Source organism: Tauraco erythrolophus, chromosome 5 (genome assembly GCF_009769465.1).
Source record: "Tauraco erythrolophus isolate bTauEry1 chromosome 5, bTauEry1.pri, whole genome shotgun sequence".
NCBI lineage: Eukaryota > Metazoa > Chordata > Aves > Musophagiformes > Musophagidae > Tauraco > Tauraco erythrolophus.
In genome coordinates, this window is record NC_141469.1 from 37,352,186 (window position 1) to 37,375,084 (window position 22,899).

Sequence of the window (22,899 nt, forward strand, 5' to 3'; positions counted from 1 at the left end):
CAAACCAGTCCTCATTAGTTCTGCCATCCATGGAATGATGTGGACTGTTGGGTTTTTCCCTTCATCTCTCTCAATCCATCTATCTCCAATTTTCCAGCCAGCCCCAACTTTGCTTGCAGCTGCTCTGTACAAATCCCTGTGCAAGCACAAAGAGCTACAGATGGGCATTAAATGTGAAATGATGGGTACAGGATAAGCCCACGATATATAATCAACCATATATACATCATAAGCCAATGTTATATGCGATGCAAACCTATGAGATATGATGAGCCATAAGATAGATGATACGTAAGGTAACTCACGCGATAAACCAATATGTCTATTCACATAAGCAAATGCCAGTTCCACTTGCGTACAAGTAGCGATAGAAAACGTCTCCCTCCGTTGGACCCACAAAAAGAATATGTAATGGCTCACATAAGATGGAAGCTGCCTTGATTAAGATGAAAACACGCTATGTTGAGGAAATAGCAGGTCTCTCTTCACAACTTCACGGGATGATAACAGGCGTCTGTTGACAGCCTCAGCTTCCCATACGGAAAGGAGGATCGCAGTGAAGCAAGAGAGTACTTTCACACGTGTGCAACAGAGAGTAGTGTAAGACCAGAGCCACCTGTCAGCACGGCCACCAGGCAGAAGGCTGGCAGACCTGTTTGCCTCTCAGGAGATGACAATATGTAGCCTGGCTGCCAGTAACGCCTGACATGTCTGCTTCTCCTCACTGCCATTTGCAATTCAGTAGAACCAAAACAATGAGAAAAGCTATTGCATCCTCCCTCTCCAGTACTGCAATATTAGTAAGGGTTTTTATTTTCGCTTTGGAGGCAGGGAGGGCTGCAGAAGGAAAGCCGGACTCGGAGGCAACGCTGCTGCAAGCACAGCAAACCCTTTGTTAGCTGCTGCACGCAGCCGGCAAAGTGGCACTCGAGCAGCCTGCATGGCAGCTCTGCAACTCCATCAAGCACCGCAACTAGCATCAGCCTGTTTTGAAAAAACAAATAGTATTTGTTGCCTATAACTCTTACTGCAGCAAAATTAAGCTGGTGAGATCTTTAGAAATCAGTAGAATTTAAACAAGAACAGGCAACCTGCTCTCTTGCACGTGACATAATGCTTCTCCCATTTACCGCTGCTTTCCCCAGTGAGTTGGATTATGCAAAAAAGAAAAAAAAATTCAATCTTGAAGAAATTAAGCTAATATGAACGCCAAAAAAGGCTGTGATGCCTCTGCCCCAGGCTCCAGTAATGATAGTGAGTTGATTATATGAGATATGCCCAAATGATCATAATTACGATCTCAGATATGCATAGATGTCATAATGGAGAGGAAAGCAAAAAGACCTCAAAGTCCTTGCTGCCTTGTCTTAGGGAGGAAATGGTCTGATCTCCCAGCCAGCTGGAATATAGCAGCTATCTAAAAGGCAGGACTCCACTGCAGAGAATTGGCCCCATCTCTCCAAGGTTTTATGACCAGCTATGCCTGTCCCTAAGGCTTCAGAGAAAAACAAAATTAAAAAATCCAGAATTAACCTAAAGAATCAGCTTCCCACCTTCTGCAGTCAGCCAGCTGTAGCCCTGAAGCACAAGACTATTTTTTTTTCAGTCATTGTCTTAATGTAGAGCTGAGCGTGTGGAACACGTTGAGGGCAATGAGAGCTTTCTGTTCTCCTCCACAGCTTATGAAAGAAGGGAGTGACAAAGAACAAATATAAATTCGCAGATGTACAGATTGCACAGAAGAAATGACCTCCACAGCCATCCACAGAGATACACACAAGCCTGTTCCCAGAGACAGATTAAAGTGTATCCAATTGGCTTAAATTCCTAGCAATGGCAAGCTTACCACCTACCTACACGGGGAAATGATTCCTATGTGTAATCACCCTCACTGCATCTTTATAATGATTGAATTTTTCAAGCTTTGACTTCCAGCCATTGGATCTGTTCTGTCTTTTCCTGCAAGACTGAAATCTATACTTGATTTAGTTGTTCTTTTGTTTCTAATACATTGGTAATGCCTTCTTATTGTCTTAAGCTTTACTGGCCAGTAATAATTCCTTATTACCTTTATCTTCTCTAAAAGTCATTTACATTTTGTAGATTCAGTTTTCATTCCCAGTTATGCCCCCCTTTTCCATACTTAACATATTGATTTCTTGTTTAATTATCACCTCTGTGCCTTCTTTACTAGCCTAGCTTTCCTCTCCAAGGTGACTTACTTGTGTGCTCATTAAAGCGTAGCCTTTAGAATACCCAGCAGGATTTCCTTGAGAAGTTCCATTTTCCATTAAAAGTTCCTCTTTTAGCACTCAGTTAGAGAAACAAGTTGTTCTGATGAACCAGTTGATTTTACATTTCACATAATACTGCCTGGTGTTGAAGTCTGTTTCCACAAAGCAGAGGGTACTGCGGAACCCATGAGTTTTTGGCAATCAGTGGCTGACACTGCTCAGTGCATCAGAAAGTCCAATACTGATTTATCTTCTGCTCCATGCAGACACTTCCATCTTACAATATACTTGAGATTTTCCAGAGATGAGATCTTTAGAAAATTTAAGGAGTTCTTTTTCCTAACGATGTTCAGAAGTCCTCATTCTGGATTAACTGATGGCAATGCATCTTTTCCTCACAAATTATGGGATAAGTCCTAGAAAGTGGTGCCCTCGGTTGTGACAGAGTTTATCCCCTGCGTGCCTGTAACAAATACTCACCAGTCACACGTTCTGCTTTTCTGTTAGTAAAATAGATGGAAATTTGTGCCATTTCCATGCTACACTAGAAATTCCAAATTAATTATCTTCATTTAAAATTTTGAAATTAATAATCTTAAAAAAATATCCTTAAAAAGTACTATGGAAATATTATTTCCTTTCAACACATCAACTAAATTAAAATTATCCTGGGTTTTTATACTTCGATATCTGCAAGGGCAATATAGTGCAGAGAAGTCAACTGCACAATTTTTATTGTGCAAGTAAACTGCCAGTGTTAATGGTGGTGTTTTTGTTTTGGGTTTTTGTTCTGGCACTTGGATTCCAAAATAAAACAAGAGTAGCAATGAATATTGATCAACTTTTTATTACCCAGTACATCAAACATTACACCCAAGTTGCTTTTGTTAAAAAACTGTGGTACTTGAAAATATTTTTAGATATTTCCTGGCTCCTCTAAAACAAAACAAATGGATTTTTTTATCCCACCACAAGTTACTGTACTATATAGAGAAAGCTATACGAGGTACAAAAAAAAAAAAAAGGTGCAAGTATCACCATGTTCAAAGCAAAAAGTATTATGATAACTACCTTTTTTAAAAAATTAAATTCAGGTAGCCCCTACTTACTCACCAGCACTACCAAGACGAAGCCATTCAAGTCATGACTAATCACTTAACTCCAGGCAAGTTCATTCACATCAAAGGAAAGAAACCGAACACAAAGACCTAGTATGTCGTAAGGATCACACTGGAGCTGGGCAAACAGTTTCTTCTCTAAAGTTTTGGAGAATTTCTCTGGACTTTTGCATTTCTGAATCAAAGCGAGAAGAGAAGACAGTGCACAAAGGACAAATAATCCCCAAGGAGGTACAACACCTGTAGTCCCTAGTCTGAGAAACATCAAAAGTATATCAAACAAAAATATCACCATGGCAAGAGGGAAGTTTGAAGGAACCCCAGAATATGTCGTGGCTTGTTACAGCCTCCTCCCAAGGGCACCACTCAGGGTTGTGAGCAACACGGGTCTAACTCTTCAAAAGAAGGAAAGAACTGAACCCAGGTCTCCTGTACTGTGGGTGAGTGCTAAAGTCACTGGGCTTGAGGTTAATATAAGGAGAGCACATCCTTTTCCTTTCTGAAGCTTTGTGAACTTCTGTGCTTTGCTTTCATTATCTGTAGCAAAAAATGAAATAGTATTATCAGGGGTAAAAGGACTCAGGAGTACTGGTGGATTGCAAGCTGAACACGAGCCAGCCTGGTGCTCTTGCAGCAGTGAAGGCAGATGGTGGTGCGGGCTGCCTCAGTACATCTGCAGCCAGCACACTAAAGGACATGGTAATTCCACTGTCCTCAGCATTTATCAGGCAATATCTGGAATACTATGTCCAGTGTTGGTCCTTCTAGCTGAAGAGAGGCATCTGAAAATTGGACAGGGTCTAGCAGAGGGCCATCAAGATGATTAGAGGACTGGAGAACTAGGCATATCAAGAAAGGTTGAAAGAATTGGGTTTGTTCAGCATGGAGAAGAGACAGCTGGGGGTTGAACACAGTCTTCCAACACTTAAATGGTTGTTACAGAGATGATGGAGATTCTCTTCAGAAAGATGCACAGTGACAAGAGGCAATAGGCACAAGCAGCAGAAATTCTTCAACATGAGAGCAACTAAACTTTGAACAGGTTGCCCAGAAAAGTGGGGGAACTCCCTGGAAATCAACAGCTTCACAGGCCCCTGATCACCTCATCTAAGGTCCTGCTTTCAACAGGAGCTTGGAGCAGATGATCTCCAGAGCTCCCTTCCAACCTAAGCTTTTCTATACAATTCCGTAACTATCAAGGTTTCGTTCTGATAAGAAAACACAAAACAAACAAAATTACTCATGCTACTAGAAATACGTAATTTTCAGTTAGGGCTCCAGACTGAAAAGCAGACTTGCCGAGTAGTCTTAGTTCTGTTTCATCAATGCATTATTTCTCCATTCACCTTCACAGTGGACTTTCTAAGACACTGCTCTAAACTTTGTCAGTAAACATAGAAACAATCAGCTGATTTTTGATGTCCTGTATGTTATGCCTCAAATTGTTGATAGGCATTAATTCAATGCAGTCCTATTTATTTACAAAACATGTATACTGTATGCTGTTTCCCGGAACACAGTAGGAAGCAAAGAGCAGGAGACAGTTTCTTTACTCATGATTTCAAGCACCTCTTTCTCATGGTCACGTTGCAAGCGGTCTTCAGGCTGATGGGCTTCCTTGCTCCCTTTCCTATGTGTTTCTACAGTGTTCCTGCCCCTTGCACACATCCACACAACCACAATATAATCAATCCCATTATTTTTAGGACGTCAAAAAAACTCCTTAGATGGTCTAGCTGGCCTTATCGTGACTAGCACACGGCCTACTCTGGAGAGAGCAGTTGAAGACTGGAAAATATTGCTAAGTAAAATAAAATTTAAATATTTTGTTTCAGTTTGCATGCACAGAAGGCCTGAAACAGCTAGAGAGTGATGGGGTACAACTGCAAAACCACATACTTATATGCTTGTAAAACACTTACCTAACAACTTCATGACAATGATTACCATGCCACCATGTATGCAAAAAAACCTCTATATTCTACATTAATTACAATATAGATAACTTACAGAGTTCTACTGGGAGCCAAAACCAGACTCATCTTCTACTTGCCACATTTCAAGAGTGAGCTCACAGGAAAGACTTTTTGGACTAATTCTACTCACTATCTTGAGTGAATATATTGGGTGAAAATATAGAAGCAATATATTGCATAACGCATAAGCCCTTATGTCTTCCTCTGTGCTTCAAAAACTGAAAGAAGAGAGGATGCTTTTGTTTGTCACTAATTCTCTCATTAGTAATATCGTTGCTGACAGCCCTGATGTCTTTACTTAAGAAGGGCGTTCGAAAACTTGAAATAAACTACAGGAAAAACTGGTGATACAGAAATCTTGCCTCATGGTTAGAAACTAAAGCACCTCAATGAGATTTGCGTAGCAGCAAAAGAGGGCTGAGATGCCTTGATCCCAGCCATTAAGTATTTTCATTGAATGATGTCCAGTGCTAAAGGCTTTTTTAATCCAGCAAAGATTCGACAAGTTAAGTCAAAGCTAAATTCAGACCACAAATAAAACACTTCACCTGAACCGTGAGTGTTGCTATAGATGTGGTGGACTCTTTGTTCTCTGAACTCTTTAAATATGAACCAGACATCTTGAAATAATGGTCTCTTCAAGCAAGACTTAGGGAGCAATGCTCTGTGGTCAACGCTAAGGTTGGACAGGATTACATCACCAAAATGATCAGGCTCTTCTTAAAGTCTACACAGCAATTACATTGAGACACGCTTGTATTTCACTCTAAGCACATTTTGAAAACAATGATTAAAGTGTTACTACACCCTTACTGACATATTGAAAGTTATTTTCATGTAAATGGGCTACTTTTGTAAAGAACATTTTGACTACTGTCCTAAGACTCACATATTTAAAGAATTACAACTTAACTGGAATATAGGAAAATTCATATATAGAAATTCAATGGCTGGTCTGCTCAGTGCTAGCTGCAGAGGTCCTACAGAGACTAAAAAGTATTCAAATAATTCTCCAGCGTCATATTTGCCTGAAACCCCAGCTGCTTTTTATGAGAGCTAAGAATCTCTAATATTCTACCAGTGTTTAGCTATTGGGTATATTAGTTTATGAGGCTCAGCAAAGAACAGACTCTGTTTATTAACCTTTCACTAAACCCCTCACAATCTCGAACACTGGCAAGAGAATAAGAACAAAACCACACGAGTGTTATCACGAAACGTATATATTTATTACTTTCTGATTTCCCCAGCACTTGACAGTCTACTTGATAACCACTGAATTTTCATTACTTTCATTGAGATCAACTCAACTTTCATTTGATCAACTCCTTTTAGTTCAGAACATGAATGAGCTGAAAAGTGAAGAGCCAAAATAAAATTCCTTTTCATAAAGCATTAGCCTTCATACAGAATTCACCAGCATAATTACGCCCTATAGTTCTGATGGTATAACTCCCCATGTGGACGCTCAAATTCTACAGGCATTCATGCAAGATTAAAAAGCATCCACAAGGCATAATTATACTACTATAGGCTCTGGTAAATTTCCTCATATAAAGAAGATCTTTCAACGTTGAAAAGAGAGGTTATTTGGAAGGAAAAAGAAAAAGAAAAGCCCTTTGATTTCCTAATGTAGAAATTTTATGAGGTTTACTGCTCTTCAGTTATAACAAACTACATAAGCATGCCCCCCCCCCCCCCCCCCCAAAAAAAAAGATTACAAATATGAAAACAAAAGTTCCTTGAATGATTCATTTAGACTGACCTCCGGTCAAAGCACATTGACCCAAAATGATATCACAATTACTCAAGGATATTTAGCAAGTTTTGGCAATTTCTAAAGATCTAGGTAATTTTCTCTTTTAATATCATGGGTACAATTGATTTGTGGCATATGTGATCATCAATTCTGCAAAGTAGCTTCTGTAAGCTATACTTAAGCAGCAAACTGTTTTGTGCTACTGCATAAAAATGGATCTGAGCTCTCAATACCATAATGAGAAAGGAAATGACAGAACTACAGTAGTTTTCATATTCTCTGTATAAAAGATGGACAGAATAGGTCTGATCTTAGCCTAGTTCCTTTACCTTGTAGCTATGCGGCTTGAAAGCACAACTTCCAGTGCTCAGAGTTAGGTTAAATCTACAAAAACGCTAAACATGAAGGTAGAAGAGTTAATCATTAAGGCATCCAAGCAACCATAATTCTTTTAAGTAAAACTGTGCACAAAGGGTTAAAAACTTTAGAGTCTGCAGAAATGAACTAAATTTAACTCCACATTTCCCTCAGGTTCTCATTATAGAAGAAAATTAAGGTTGTCTGGATGACTTTAACCGTGTGTTTTCTTTTTTAATATATTTCATTTTATTGAAGTGGAATATTTTCACTGTATTTCCTAGGTTTCAATTATTTTTTGTCTAGCTAATGCACTTCTAAAATATTTTAACATGAATATTCTAATACATTCAGCTTTTACATAGTTTCTCGGCAGGGATCCTTTCTTTACAATTGAATTTCTTTTCTTTATAATTATTAAAAATGTTAGACATGAGCACTAAGAAAGAACCACACAAACAATATGGTTTTAGTAATCAAAATATACAGGGTGAAACCAGCATATTGTTTTTCAATGTCTTTGTATCATCATAAGAGCATGAACAGTCAAAAGTGATGAAGCTTAACATTGATTTACAATCAGTTGTTAGATCAGAGATGTAAATTATTATGAGAGGACTCAAGACTTCTTGTTTCTGAGTCCCAACTGGAGCTAGGCATATTTAGAAGGAGGTAGGAGACCAGCAGGAAAATAAGTGAAAGTTTCAGAATCAGTCACCTTGCACTGTTCAAAGATTTAACTAAAAAAAAAAAAAAAAAAAAAATAGAAGCCAAAGTAGGTGGGACATGACTAAAAAACAGCCATGTGTTGAGGGTGCATTCATCTGCTGTATGGCAGAGCTGAGTTCAACTCTGTGGTGCCTCCAGGCCTGCCTCCTCTACCTCCCTGAGGTACCTCCTCTCATTGCCAGGCCAGACTCATCGTTACTGCCATTGATGCTGGAGTGTTTCATAAAAGATGCTGCCCACCTGTACTAAATGGGAAGGAGAGCATCCTTCCCTCCAGCAACCCAGCTGCTCCTCACCGGCTGAGCTCACACATCGCAACAGCCAGCCTTAGAGTTGTTGACCGCACCTTGGTTACCGGCTATATAGTCGTAATTAGTCACAATGATATGGTTAATGCTTTTCTTAATTTTAATCTGTATTTCTTCCGTTCTAGCCTATACATAAAGTTTGATTAATTTTAGTTCTATGGTGAATCTGAAGGGTCTGTACTTCTAATTCCTGAGATAATTCCACGTTAATTAAAGCAGCAAATTTCTTACAGAATCTGTTGAAAATAATTTTATTGAAACAGCGGGTGGTGGTGTAAAATTAGTGAACATCCATCTTACACTCAAAGAGGAAATTAGATCAAGTACAGAGAATATATTTTCACATCTAAACCAGACAGGTTGCCTTTGCTTTTAGTACAACACAGATGCTATGGCTCAGAAGGGGAACCTGCTCTTCTATCACCTTTCAGAGGTTTAATAGGTAAACTTTAATAAATCTCCTTGTAGCAATTTAAAGCACTTACTTTAACAGCCTGCTGAGGTGCAAACATATACTCCTTCTGTTTAACTTGCTATGTGGTCCATACACTCCCGCAGAGGGGCAGATCGAGCTACAGACACATGCCTGCTTCCTCCTGCTGCATCTGCGATAAGGGCTACCTACAGGATTCAATGAACTCTATTTCAAAGCCTCCTTGCTCAAAAATTTCCAGAGTCTCCTTGGATCTCCTATCTCATCTCCTAAATACGGTCAGGCTACAGTACGCTCCCCTTCGGAACAGATTATTCCAACACTGGAAGCATCACACAGTTATTCTTAGCACAAATCAGTTACACGAGTTTCTGGAGACCTATCCAATGATCACTGAGATCATTCCTTAAAATTTCCAGGAGCCTCCTACACCACAATATTCTGGTACGTAAATATACACTGAAGATTAGTGCAATTAATAGAGATGTCTCATGCATTCTTTATGGCAGAACCCAAACTTACAGTCAGAGCTGTGAACAACACCTTCGTGTTTGGTAAATAGTGGCAGCTGCATCTGAACCGTACACAGGAAAGAAGATGGGAAAATACTGTGTTCTGCTTATAGCAGCATGCACTGCTAGACAAACTCTTCTGCACGCAGCACATCAGGGAAAAATCAGCAGTAAAACCTCAGTATTCTCTATCCTCAGAATAATTTTGGTTTATGTCCCAGTAATATAACCAAATCAACCAGCCATATTATAAGGTCTGTTAGAAACGCGGTCTGATAAGTGAGTGCACCAGCAACACCACCGCAAGCTTTAAAATCCTACAAGGCATTTTGAGAATTAAACAGAGATTGACAGTATCTCTATTTTGTAGTGCCAACTTTTTTAACACTTTGCATTTGTCATGAAACATATGATGGTGTTGGCAGCAGTTCCCAGTTAGCACTGGTCCTCTTTGTGAAAGCCACTGCTTAAACAAAGAACTAGATACGGTCTCATCCTCAACAAATGTGAAGTGTATTTGCTCACTGGTGAATTATCGCCATCCTGGACAGGAGGTGGAAAGCACGCAGGATTCTGTGGCACACAGAAAATAAGCTCTTCGCAGTTTTGTAGGCTGTACACACGGAGCCATTCTATCACTTTTCAGCAACTCCAGCTTACGTTATATCTCCAGACTTAAAGTAAGATGAGATAGTCACAGTATTTAAACCTTCAAACAATCTACGCTGCAAATCTGCCAGCCTCCTGTTCCTCAGAATGTTTCATCTCAGCTAAAAATTATCAGTTCAGAGGGATAAGAGTGCAGAGGTATACAGCTGACTGTAATGCATTCCACCAGACAGCCTTTATGAATTTTTTAGCTGAACTTTCTTCTGTCCTTGTTGTTCTTGCCAACCACATGCAGAACATTTTAGAGACAGCAGCAATTCCCCAGAGGTTTACATGCACTATTCAATTCCCAACAATCAAAAAAATACATATCCTTTTTCTAAACTGAGTTTCGTCTCATATTTTCCTTCACCCTAAATTACAACTAACATCCAGAACTTGCACTGCATAGCTAAGAAACTACCAGAAATTGACACATTCAATTAGCACAGCAGAAGCAGAAAACTAGAAATACGATTTCATTCACTTTAATTCAGTAGTTGGTTGTCATAAATACTCATCTGTAAAACATGGAATTCTGAATACTCCACAGACATTATTTTCCTTTCATGAAGATGTTTGTTTACTTTGGCAGTGATTCTCTTGGGAGAAACTTTAATGACTTCCCCTACCAAAAAAACCCCAAAACAAAAAAGAAACAGAAACTGCTACTAGCAAGCAGGAAAATATTAGTCTAATGTGCTGGTTAAACTCCAGGGCAAAAAGGAATAAAAACAGAGTAAATCACTGCTTTGCATTATGTGGATTCTTGTGACCAGAATCCATATCCTTCAAGTCCAGCAGGCAGCATAGCTCTTGTGATGGAAGTCAGGCTTTGAATAAAGGAAGAAAGTTGCCCATCTCCTGTGAATTTTAAGATTTTAAGATTTTTAGCTTCAAAAACAAACAAACAAAACCAAACATAACATTGGCATGGGAAGAACAGAATAAAGCAAACCATCTCAATCCTTGGTGTTAAATTTTCCCACTGCTTTTAATTTCATTTCAACACACAGTGATCTAACAAAGGTTTCTTTTCCCAATTTTGTTATATCTGGACGATTAATATTTTTTTTTCTTTTAATGAGAAAAAAATCACCAGGAAAAAAGGTAACCTACTGTGACTCAAGAGACTGCGCACTGCTGAAAAAGACTTGCCTACCTCCTTCCTAAGAATGCATGATTATTATTTTCAGTTTTAAAAAATTAAGAACAGAAAAACAGTAAATGAAACACATTGACATAAATCTTCAGACCTCTTTTTCCTGTGAAATGTCAAACCTCACCATCTACTTTTCTATATGAATAACCTGCAGTCCCAGATTGTTTTCCATGTTTCCATTGGAGGAAAAAGTCATTAACAAAAATCAACTTTAGGGTTAAGAGGAAGCAGCTCTAGCAAAACTACGCGAATCGTGTATTTTTGTTACCAGTTAGAACAATGTGCTGTTCCTGGAATGCATACGCAAGCCCATTTCAAAGCTTAAACTGAGGAACGAAGCCGACACATATCACAGACCACAGGGCAGCAGGCTGTGTACTTCCCTAAACAGTCTGATCCTAGGGAAGATCGAGACGGATCTCAGCACAGCTCTTGCAACCAGTGCAGACAGAGCTGCCTAAGTAGAGAGCACTGAAAAAGAGTCCAGGAAGAGGAGAAGATGTGGAAAGTGAGAAGGAAAGGTAAAATAGTAAAGAGAAAACAAGCAACTGATATAAAACCCCCTGATTTTCTTGTAGCTGTAGAGCCTTGGAAGAGGGGTCAAATGGAGCAGTAAATCACTGTAAATGGTGAAAGGCCTATAAATATTGTGGGCTGTGGAAAGAACAATTTGCAGCATTACAAGCAGCCGATGAGTCTCTATGCTGAGCCACTCCACAAGAAAAAGGTTTTTTGAAGTCAGTACTATCTGTAGCCACATTTACTTTTAACTATAACACGCAAAAATTCACCAGAAAAGCTGCTTTTACTATTGGAATGAAAGAAAAGATAATTTTCACATATACGTTATTTGCAGCCCATATTCAAAATCACACAGTGATTTTCCAACTAGCTAATAGGAGAGGAAAAGCAGATTCTAGCAGCAGAGTTATTGTCTTTTTTATATGTTAGGCTCCTGACGTTCTAGTGATCATGTTAATTTACAAAACACGGAAGCGCTGAATTAACTCTGCATGCACGTAAAAGCCTACATACTCTCCCTAAGTTTTTATCAGTTTCATGATTTATTATGTGCTCCCAAAAACTGTAACACTTGTTTAGCGGCGTCTGATTAGGAAAAGGGGTCTACTACCCCCAAGAACGTACACTTTTTAAAGAAGCTAAACCTACAGGCTGCTCTGAAGCAGACAGCATCTCAGCACAATCCCCTACCACTCTTATAACTGCTAAAAGGTTGTTTTGTTCACGCAGAAAAATAGAATGGTGGGCCAATATCCTTGCTCATATAATAACATCCTGTGCTAACACTCACCAATAGCAGTTATTTCCATACTGTTATTTTACATAGTTTGTTGTGATTTGTCTTTGTATTTTCTCTTCTGTAGCATTGCTGGTTCAACTTGCCACACAAAATTTAGCACCCAGTGGATGATGCAGAACACCAGACAAGTAAGATGATCGTTGTCTTTCAGGTACTGCAAACCCAGGAGAGTTGTCAGCCCCAGCTCTGCCACAGGCCTCCTAGGTGAAATTGATGCCTGGCACGTTTGTTGCAATGAACACACAGAAGCAAGTTGACTAATGGCTGCAAGAACCATAACTTAGGTATATTTGGTTTTACCATACTGACAGTTTGTTTTGCAACATCTGTTTTTTTCAATTTACATATTACGTACAGGGATGTTGTATATGGCTTGGCATTCTCTTCTTGTAACATGTGCTGTCTAGTCTAAGCAACACTCGTCCCAGCTCCATGACTCTCGCTGCCCCAAGTCGTTCAGATGAGGGGCTCTGCCAGCGTGCTCTGCTCTTCGGGCCCAAGCACACTTTCTGATGACAATCAGGGAACGTGGAGTCCAAGCATTCCTTAGAGTATCCTCTAAGGTCTGGAAAGGCAAATCTAGGAAGTTCCTGAGTTGCAAATGGTTGAAGTAACTGAAGGAAGCATTATACATGCTAGCCTCTTCTTACACATTTGTTTAGGCATCTATTATTTTCCTACTAGCCCAATCCAAAAAAGCTCTCAAACCTTCCCTGAAAGGGGCAGCTAAGATAAAAGAAAACAGGAAGGAATCAAGGATTACAAGGGAGAAAAAACATTAAAGCAAGAGGGTGCGAAGGCCAAATGGTCAAAAATCAAGACACTGGGAAGGAGAGAGAGAAAACAGCGCTGAAGACAGGACTCAGCACTTCATGATGGCACTAAGGTGCCAGTTAAGAGACTTGATTTGGTGGAGGAGAAGCCAGCATTTGTGAGACCCCAGTATACGTCAAGGGGTCTCGTGAGAGAAGAGACAGGACATAGAGCTTGAAGGATTCTTGGTTTGACTTGGTGCAGCTGTTCTTGCTTGTATCAGAGTCAAGAAGCATATGCCGCAAGACCAAGGAGCACCAAAGACCTTCTGGATTCTGCAGCAAGATATAGCCAGAAGCTTTCTCGTGATCAGCAGAGAGAGAGAGATCGGTTTTCTCTCTCTAAAGGTACCTGCATTAGGGTAGGATGAATCATCCTTTGGTAGCACCTGTTTTGTGTTTGTAGAAGATTAGGCAGCTAACACAGAGCGGATGCTTACTTTTTACATGGTTAAAAATTGATGAGATTCACCCCATGAAAGTTGTTTTAATAAACACGCATGATTGGGGTAGGTAGCTACCATGGTAGAGATAAACTGTCACAGAGGATGTGAGTACTCTCGTCTTTCAGTTAATTTAAAAACATTACTCACAGATGCCACGATAGCTGTTTTGAAGGAAGAATTGCTAGAATTTGGGCTTGATTTTTAGGTGAGGGGCAGAGAACCTGACCGCTTACAAAAAAGCCTAAATGAGTTCCTACAAACTTTGTAGAAATAGGCAGCTGCTTGCAGGAGAGACACAGTGCAGCACTGCTTCTACCCTTGCTAGGCACTTGAGAACGCCCCAGGTAGAGAACACAGCTTCTGTTCAGGCTTGCACGTAACCGAATGTCAGGCATATGACAAGAACGCAAAGGGAAGCCAGATGCTACCAGTTCTGCAGCTCACAAAACTAATGTTTATGAGGACCGTGCCATGAAGCAACTCACTATTCAGAGAGGAACCATTAGTCGGCCGGCAACATTTACTCAGCATGTGATCATCTGCGCTGGGCCTTCATCTGCACTCTAATTTTTACCAATTGTAAGACAGACGGCTGCAGAGTTCTTGAAACAGATGCCAATATAATGAATAATTCCAGAGTACTAAGCCATAATACAGCAAAGAAAAATATGTATCAATTGTTCTTCTACGCAGCAAATGTATTTTCATCTTAACCTGCAAGATGGCATGGATATCCAAATGCATACGCTGAGAGGGGTTCACGACCACTTGAGAGATGACTGCAGATGCCTAACCAATTTTTTTCCTCTACATTTTATATGTGTGTAATGCACGCACAAAGATTTAACAAATAAGAATTGTTACACTGGGTCAGACCAAAGGTCCATTGGCCAAATGGAAGGCAGCCATCCAGTCTTTGACAGTGGCCACTAATGGATGCCTACAGAAAAGTACAACAGGTCAAGCGTACGACACTTTCCCAATGTACTCCCACGTTTGCTAGCCATGCATTAATTCTCTCATTGCTGAACTACAGCTTTCCCAGAGCACAAAGGGAATTTTAATTATTTTAGTCTTTCCAGGGATATCTACAACTATAACAGCTTTACACCTATAGCTGCCAAACTATCTATTTGCTTGCATTAAACGGTTGCCAAGAGCTGTGCTTCCCCTAGATGGAAAGGGTAAAACCCCACCTTCCACATTGCCTGCCCAGGAAATACCTCAGAAGGCCGCACCACACCTCAGCGCGGGCTTGGCTTGAGCTCTGGCAGGCCTCTGAGGAGCCCAACAAACAAGGCGCACGGTTTGGCGGCAGGACCTGGCTGGAGAGGAAGGGATGACAGACCCAGCTTCACGCGGCACCTCTGACACTCGCCACTGCACTACGGGGCCACGAGTGCCCGAGTCGGGCAGAGAGACCCCACCCCACCATCCCTCCCACAGCTGCGCCGCGATGGGCCCGCCCCTCAGCCCCACACGGGCTGCGCATTTCTGGGGAGACGGCGAGTCCCACGTCCCGCCAGCAGCCCTGCACCGCGCAACCCCCCCATCACCCCGTACGGCGGGGCCCGGGGCGGGGCGGGGGGCGGGGCTCCCGCAGCCGGGCCTCGACACCCGCCCGGCTCGTGCACCCGAGCTCACGCCCCGCCCCCCTCCGCCCGCCTGTGGCGCGCGGTCCTGCGTCAATGCAAATGAGCGGCGAAGGGGCGGGGCGCCGCTCCTGCCCGGCGAGTGCCTGACGGGATCGCCGGCAGCGGGAGGAACCACCGTCCCGGCCCGCCCCTGCGCTGCCGGCCGCGATAAAAGCCTGTCGCGCACGCTACCGCCCAGCGAAGTAAAATCGTTTTATTTCAGCTGTTTTCTGTCTGAGGGTAGAGACAGAAAGGGTAGGGACGTCGAAGCCCAGCGAGTGCCTTTCTCACCAAAAAAGCCAGTGGATCTTCCAGGCGTCACTTAAAGCCTGTCGCCTCCCCCCCATTGGAGTGGTAGCGCTCACCCGGCTCGTCGGCGCCGCGCACGGCAGCGTTGCTTCCTTCCCCCCCCCCCGCCGCCTCATCCCCGGCAATGCCAGCCCCGGGCACGGGGGGCGGGGCTCCTGACGTAATGCATTATTCATGGTGGGGCGGGCCCGCCGGCTTATTACCAAGGTCGGCCAGGCGAGCAAGGGGGTGGGGGCTGTGACGTCCCAATGACGAATGTTCCGGCATTCTTAAGGGCGTTGCAGCCGGCTCGCAGCCGGCAGTGGGGGCGGGGGCGGTGGCTGGGGGTTTAAGGTGGGGGACCCGCTGCGGGAACCGGGGCCGCGTGTCGTGCGCGAATACCGGCGGCTTGCCTGGCTCCCTGCAGTGCCGAGCCTGCAAACGCACCGATTTTCCCCCGCGTCACGGTGTAGCGGCGGTGCGGCGGATTCGGACGGAGGAGTTAGCGAGGGGCTGGGGCGGGGGGGGGGGGGGGAGCGACCCGTCCGGGGGTATTTATGGTGATCTAGCGGATTACTGTGGGTGCGACTGTAGGCGGGAACGGCCGCCCTACTGGGGGTCCCGACATATTCGAAAGTGGGGGGAAAAAAAAAGCCCTGATAAAAATAAGATTATTTATTATCAAAAGGTTCCGGTATTTTTAAAACCAGTCTAGTGGGGATTCTGGCACGGGAGTGGGCTTTATTCTAGAATGTGGCTATTTCTTGGCTTCCGTAGTGGTTTGCCATAGGCGGGTGTTTAACGCCCCCCACTCCCCCCGGAGATTATTAATTATCTTTGTCTCTTCAGACGCCGGGGCTGGGGAGCGGACCCCTCCGCTGAGCCGGTGGCGGGGAGCCCCCCTCTATTGCTTGGGGGATCGCAGCCTCGGGCTCCCGCAGGCAGCGACCTCCAGCCCACCGTTGGGTGTAGGAGGCGCTGGCTCCGCCGGGTCCTTCCCCTCCCTGGCAGCGGCGGCAACCGCCTCTCATTCCACCTCCTTCTCCTCTTCGTGCCCCGTCTCACCCGCGTTACAGCAGGTCACTGTTAACCGCTACAGCGGTTCCTCCGGCAGCGGCGGCGTGTCCGGTGGGTCGCCGCCGCCCTCTCCGCTCCCCTCGGCGGCCGCTGCTGCGCATCATCAAAACATGCAGGATGAGCTGCTCCTGGGGGTGACACAGCAGCAGCAGCCGCCGCCGCCAGGCAGCGAGAGGCTGGGCAGCAGCCCCGCATCAGGACACCCCCCTCTCGGCCACCCCTCCTCTGACTTTAAACCCAGTCTCAGCCCCCACCAGGATTTAAACAAGCAGCAACCGCAGCAGCAACAGCCGCCGCCTCCTCAGCTGAGCCAGAAGAGGAAAGAGTTTAAGCAGCGGCAGCAGCTCAGCAGCCCAGCCCAGCTCGGCAGCAGCCACCCCCTGAATAACCACCACCCCCCAGACTATCATCACCACCCCCCTCAGCAGCAGCAGCAGTTCAGCCACCCCACTGACAAGTACCAGCAGCAGGAGCACAGGCAACAGCAGCAGCTCCAGCTCCTCAGCGCTCACCCCCCGGAGTCGCCGCGGACGGGGGACTACCCGCACCACCGGCCCCTCAGCCCCGCCGAGCACAAGGGCGGCGCGGACAGGGGGGGTTCAGAGCGGCTCGCCCCTTCCTGCCCGGGGGGATCGGTGTCCGCGGACCCCAATGTGGGGGTGGCCGCCGCCTCCTGCGTGAATCCGCCTCCGTCTCCTCCTCATCTGCAGGCGAGAGCCAAGCTGCCCCCCATGGAGTCCCCCCCGAACAGCCACTTGCTGGGCAGCCCCGGGAACCTCCTGCCCGGCGGGCTAGGCTCTGGCTTCAGCAGCCTGCAGAGCCCGGAGATCCCCAGCCCCCATCACCAGAGCGGGGGCGGCTCCTCCTCGGCGGCTTCCCCTCCTCCTCCGCCGCTGCCCGGCTTCGGCACCCCCTGGTCGGTGCAGACCTCGTCGCCGCCTCCGCAGCAGACGCAGCAGCCTCCGGTCTCCAGCGGCGGCGGGCAGATCAGCGCGATGCCGACCCCGAGTCCGGAATCGGAGACCAGCTTCTACCCGGGGATCCCGTCATCGATCAACCCCGCTTTCTTCCAGAGCTTCTCGCCGGTGTCTCCTCACAACCCCTGCGCCGGGCCCTTCAGCAGCCCTTTCTCGGCCGCCGCCCCCCCGCCGCCGCCGCAGATGAATTTACCTCAGCAGCAGCAGCAACAGCAGAACCGGAGATCCCCTGTGAGCCCCCAGCTCCAGCACCAACACCAGGCGGCGGCCGCCGCTGCCGCCTTCCTACAGCAGAGAAACTCCTACAACCACCACCAGGTACCGGGCGGCGGCCGGAGGGCCGGGCGGCGGGGAGCGCGGGGCGGAAAGGGGGCGACCGGGGCGGGGGACGGGAGGAGGACGCAGGGACATGAGAAGGGGCTCCGCTCCCCGCGTTTCGCTAGTCGCGGAAGCCGAGAGGTTTCTCTCTCCCTGCTGCCGCCGGCGGGCGAGGCTGCGCGGCGGTGACAGCGCGGCGAGACCGCGGAGGGAGGCAGGGCGGGGCCCGACCCGGCCGCGGTCGCCGTCGCCCTGCGGCGCTCGGCGGGCTGAGGGCCGGCGGGAGGGCACATGCGCCCCCCGCCCGCCGCGGGACCGGGAAGGCGGCCGTAGCGCTCTGGCCGGGAGGCTGTCGGCAGCGGCCCGCCCCGCGTCCGGCCGCTGTTCCCCGCCCGTTCCGGGTGGCAGGTGGCGGGGCGGCCGCTTCGGCCGCGTCCCCTGGGCAGTGACCGGCCGTCCTCGGTGCGCCGTCGGCTACCCGGGAACGCCGTTCCTTTTCGGGCTGAGAGGGAGGGGGTTTCCTCTTATAAAAGAGGCTAAACGCTCCTTTTCCTGTCAAGAAGGAGTTTCCCCGTGAAAATCTCCCTTTCGCCCCCCGCAGTCGCCCGTAGCGAGCGCGGTGTCCCCGGAACAATGAGCCTGACAGCTCCGGCCGGCGCCTCCTCCCCGGGAAGCCCCTTCCTCAGCCTCAAACGTGCCCTCGCACCCCCTGAGCGTCCTCGGCTGGATGGGCACAAGTGACTAAAAGTAGATTCAGACGGGAAAGCTGTCATCGTTGTCGCCTTTTCAGGGATTTTGCCCGAAAATACTTGAATTGGTATCCAAAGACAGCGCTGTGCGTCGGGTTACCGTAGTTCTGCCGCCGGTTTAATCAAGCGGCTTAACGATCCCGTGTTAAAATGGAAGTTTACCTTTCTTTCTGGAAAAAAATTTTAACTGTAAGAAATCAGAGAAAGGCAGATCCACATTAATATTACCTGCTAGTGCATTATAGCCGCATCTTGCTCCGATCATCTGCTCGGTTATGAAAGGCTGAAGTTATATAGGCCTCATCTTAATTTTTCTTTCATTGTGGTACTAAATCCTGTCAGTTTTAATCGGTAGGGCTGGATTTGTGAAGCTTTTCTGTCAGAACTGGAATATCGCGTCAAGTGTGCCTGTCCAATAACTGATTTGGATGCATAGTGATTAGGAGCCTAGTTGTCCTTAACGTCTGTAATAATGCTCTTCAAACAAATTCCAAAGCAGTTTCTCCATCAGTGAAGTGTACAGGAATTTTCTCTCAGTTACAAGTTGTAGGTAAACTTAAACAGCGCTATGACAGCATAGCTAGCAATATTGGAGGCTTGTTAACATTTGGCATTGTCTCTTAAAGTTTGTTTCACAATAGAGTGCCTGCCTCTCCCAAAATTCCAACCAAAGTATTCGAGTTTTACAACATAATTATCTATAATTATATAGAATTGGATGTTTTGCTGATTACTTGACCGAAAATGGCTTTAGTGTTTTTTTTCGTTTGTTTTCTGGGGGGGGTATTGTTACAATTTTATCTTTCTGTATTCGGAAAGTTCTGTCTTATCTAATACATAATGTACTGACATGCTTTAAATTTTTTAATTATTAGAATTACAAACTGAGGGTTGCTTGCAGCTAAGCTTTGAGATAAAATTACTGAGTTTTGACTTCATGTAAGAACTGAATTCAGAATATCACACACACATCACTTCTGTGTTTGAGAAAAAGCCTTTCCAAGAACAGTCAGATTTGAGAATACTGAAGATAAATACTGTTCTTCACTGTCAGTCAGGCTCAGTGGGTCCACCTCTTGGTAGTATGACAGCCTCTATAGGTCACTTTTTAGCACAAGTTGTGACCTAGGAGTAAAAACTTCTCGTGTTGTAAAATATTCCCTCTAAAGACTGCTTATAGTTTTGTGTTGAGGAAAATAGTGCACTTCTTAGATACACAAATACTTTATACCACGTCTAAATAGGAAAAAATAATCCTCAAAAAAACCCTCAGATTCAACCCTGCAGAATTCAACACATAGTCCCGTTCATTACTCCCGAAATACTTGAGCAGTGGCTTTAGAATAGCGCATTTTCATGTGGAAATGTTAAGGTAGCTCCTTTAAACAGATTCTCTGTACAGTAATCAGTGCTCTTTTTGCTCTTATATGGTAATACTGAAACAGTGATACTCAAAATACTTGGGGGGGGGGAAATCAATCTGCAATTTAAATTTTAATTTTTAAATTTCTACTCACTATAGTAAAATACTATTACTTACTGAGTAGAAATAGTTATTATTAGTAGAATAATAATTATTATTAAAATAATAATAATTTAAAAAATGTGTGTCTTTGAAATTCTTGTGTTATTTTTCCAGACATCTCACTGTATAATACCAAATAATGTATGATTAAATGGTCTCAGGGTTTTTTTAGGACGATTTTACACCCTGGAATTGTTCTACTGCATAGCTTTAAATAATGCTACCAATTACTAGAATTACAATCTAAATTCTTTGCACAAGTACTGCATTTTTGGGGGGAGGGTCTATAGGGGAGTGGGAATTACAGTTTCTTTAATGATACTATGCTAAGGTTTCTTCCTTGATTCAGTAATGAATGTATATGTTTTTAGGAAAGAGTGATTTATAGAAATCTCTGCATTGGTTAGTTGGTGACGGGTTGTTTTGTTTTGTTTTTTAAAAAAAAAGTAGAAAAGCACTTCAAGCATTTTCTAAATAAATAAATAAATCTTTCTTTTTAGCCTCTTCTGAAGCAGTCGCCCTGGAGCAATCAGAGTAGTGGCTGGAGCACAGGAAATATATCCTGGGGAGGAATGCATGGCAGAGACCATCGTAGAACTGGAAACATGGGAATTCCAGGAACTATGAACCAGATCTCTCCTTTGAAGAAGCCCTTTTCTGGTAATGTCATAGCACCTCCTAAATTTACTCGCTCCACTCCATCACTGACACCAAAATCATGGATTGAAGATAATGTTTTCCGAACTGACAACAACAGTAATACTCTCCTTCCTTTGCAGGTAAGGACGGTGCATAACTGGTGCGTTTGTAGTCTCGCATAGCGTTTTGACATCATTTGCTTTAAATGAAAATTAAACAGTGGTTACAGCTCCGATACTTGGAGTGAAAATTGTGTATTTCTATATTATTTTTAGTTCTAAATTGCAGCTGACCCCAATGTTTTCGATGTATTCAGCAATATGTGATTCTTAGTTAATTAAGAATATTGACCGTCAAGAAAGATAGAAACCGTAGCCACTGACACAGGAATAGAGCAAAATACATTTGTCCAACGAGTATTTTCTGCTTATGATAGTGCTCATATTCTTACAAATTCCTTTAAAACTCAGGATTTTTCTGTTCACTTGTCCTCATACGTAGGTTTTATTACTATCGTAGATGGCCCTGAGTCTGTCGTGTTCGCCTTTTTGCTAGTGTTCTAGGTTGACATTCGCATGTTAGTGAGATTCTTTTTCCTCCGTATTCTAGCAACTTTTACGTTATGTTTTGGCTGGAAGCCCTGTGATTTAGAAGTACTAAAGAGGAGAATGTGTTTTAGAACTAAAGGTCTGGGTTTACCTCCTTAATTTTGCCAGTGACATGTTATGTGACTTTAGGTAAGTCACAACTCCAGCCTCAGTTACCTGTTAGTAAAATGTTATTTTTCCCGTTCCTGCCTATATTCATTTAGTCATAACGTTTCCTGTTAGTGGGGACCTTTATTATTTTGTATCCCAGTCTCAGTTGCCATTCTAAGAATTTACAGTTTTTGCATGGTTTTAAGTTACAAAAAAAGCTTAACCCACTTATTTTAGAAATGAGGCGTTTTAAAATAGAAGCAGATTATTCCATTAATTCTATACATTCTTTGATTTTCATCAAAGGTGAAAATTCGTTTTTTGTCTCACTCTGAGCTACTATATTACAGTAAAAGTAAAAAAGATAATATGCAAAGAAAATAATTAGAATGTTTCTTTATCTCCACAAAAGGCTATTATTGTTGGGTTTTGTTAGGTTTCACACAGAGTAACCTAGAGTTTAATTTGTCGTAATTGTGACCATATTTTGAGTTTGTACAGCTCTATTTGCATGAATTAGCAAGCTCATCCTTATGTAGCTGTAATAGTGGCAAAAAGGTGCTCCCTAGGACTGGATTTCCAACTAGACTTCTTATTTTTCTTACCGTTTTGCTTGTGGAGTTCCATTTGGCACAAGGGGCCATGTTCCTGACTCTGTCTAGGTGAGCTCTGATACTTGCAGTATTCTTGAGGCTAGTGGTGACTTTCAGACATACCTAAATTCTGCTGTAAGCGTGTGCATTGAACATGAAAACATAAGAGGATATGCCTATACTATGAAGACCTGTTCCATTAAGTAGCCTTACTACCTGAAATATCATAGTTGAATAATTTTTGCATGGGTGGAAAGATGGGGAGAAAAGGTGCCATTTTCTATGTATTCAACCTGATCTGTTAAGGAAAACAGATTACGGATAGGTAATGCTTTGCAGTGAAGGGCTCCAAGAATATTTGGAAGTAAACACTGCAATGTCTCCCAAAGATGTTAGCCTAAGGAACAGGGTTAAAAATATTAATGCCGTCATACGTTGAAACTGCAGTGACGTATACATTGGAATTCATATGCAGCTAAGCACAAGTTGTGAATATATTTACTCATTCAATATGCCTTACAAGTCAGTATGGCTGTTACTTTGAACTTTCAGAAGCTTCTACAGTGGTCTTCTAATAGAGATGAAC

General features: G+C 44.0%; 1 protein-coding gene across 1 annotated transcript in view; it reads left to right on the forward strand.

The window, feature by feature from the left end:
* The first annotated feature begins 16,924 nt into the window (after positions 1-16,924).
* The window catches only part of CPEB2 (cytoplasmic polyadenylation element binding protein 2), a 51,632-nt gene continuing 45,657 nt past the window's right edge, over positions 16,925-22,899 (forward strand). The window contains exons 1-2 of the mRNA XM_086611709.1: positions 16,925-18,109; positions 20,884-21,162. Of these exons, the coding sequence (XP_086467835.1) occupies positions 16,925-18,109; positions 20,884-21,162 (1,464 nt within the window). The remainder of the gene's footprint in view (positions 18,110-20,883; positions 21,163-22,899) is intronic.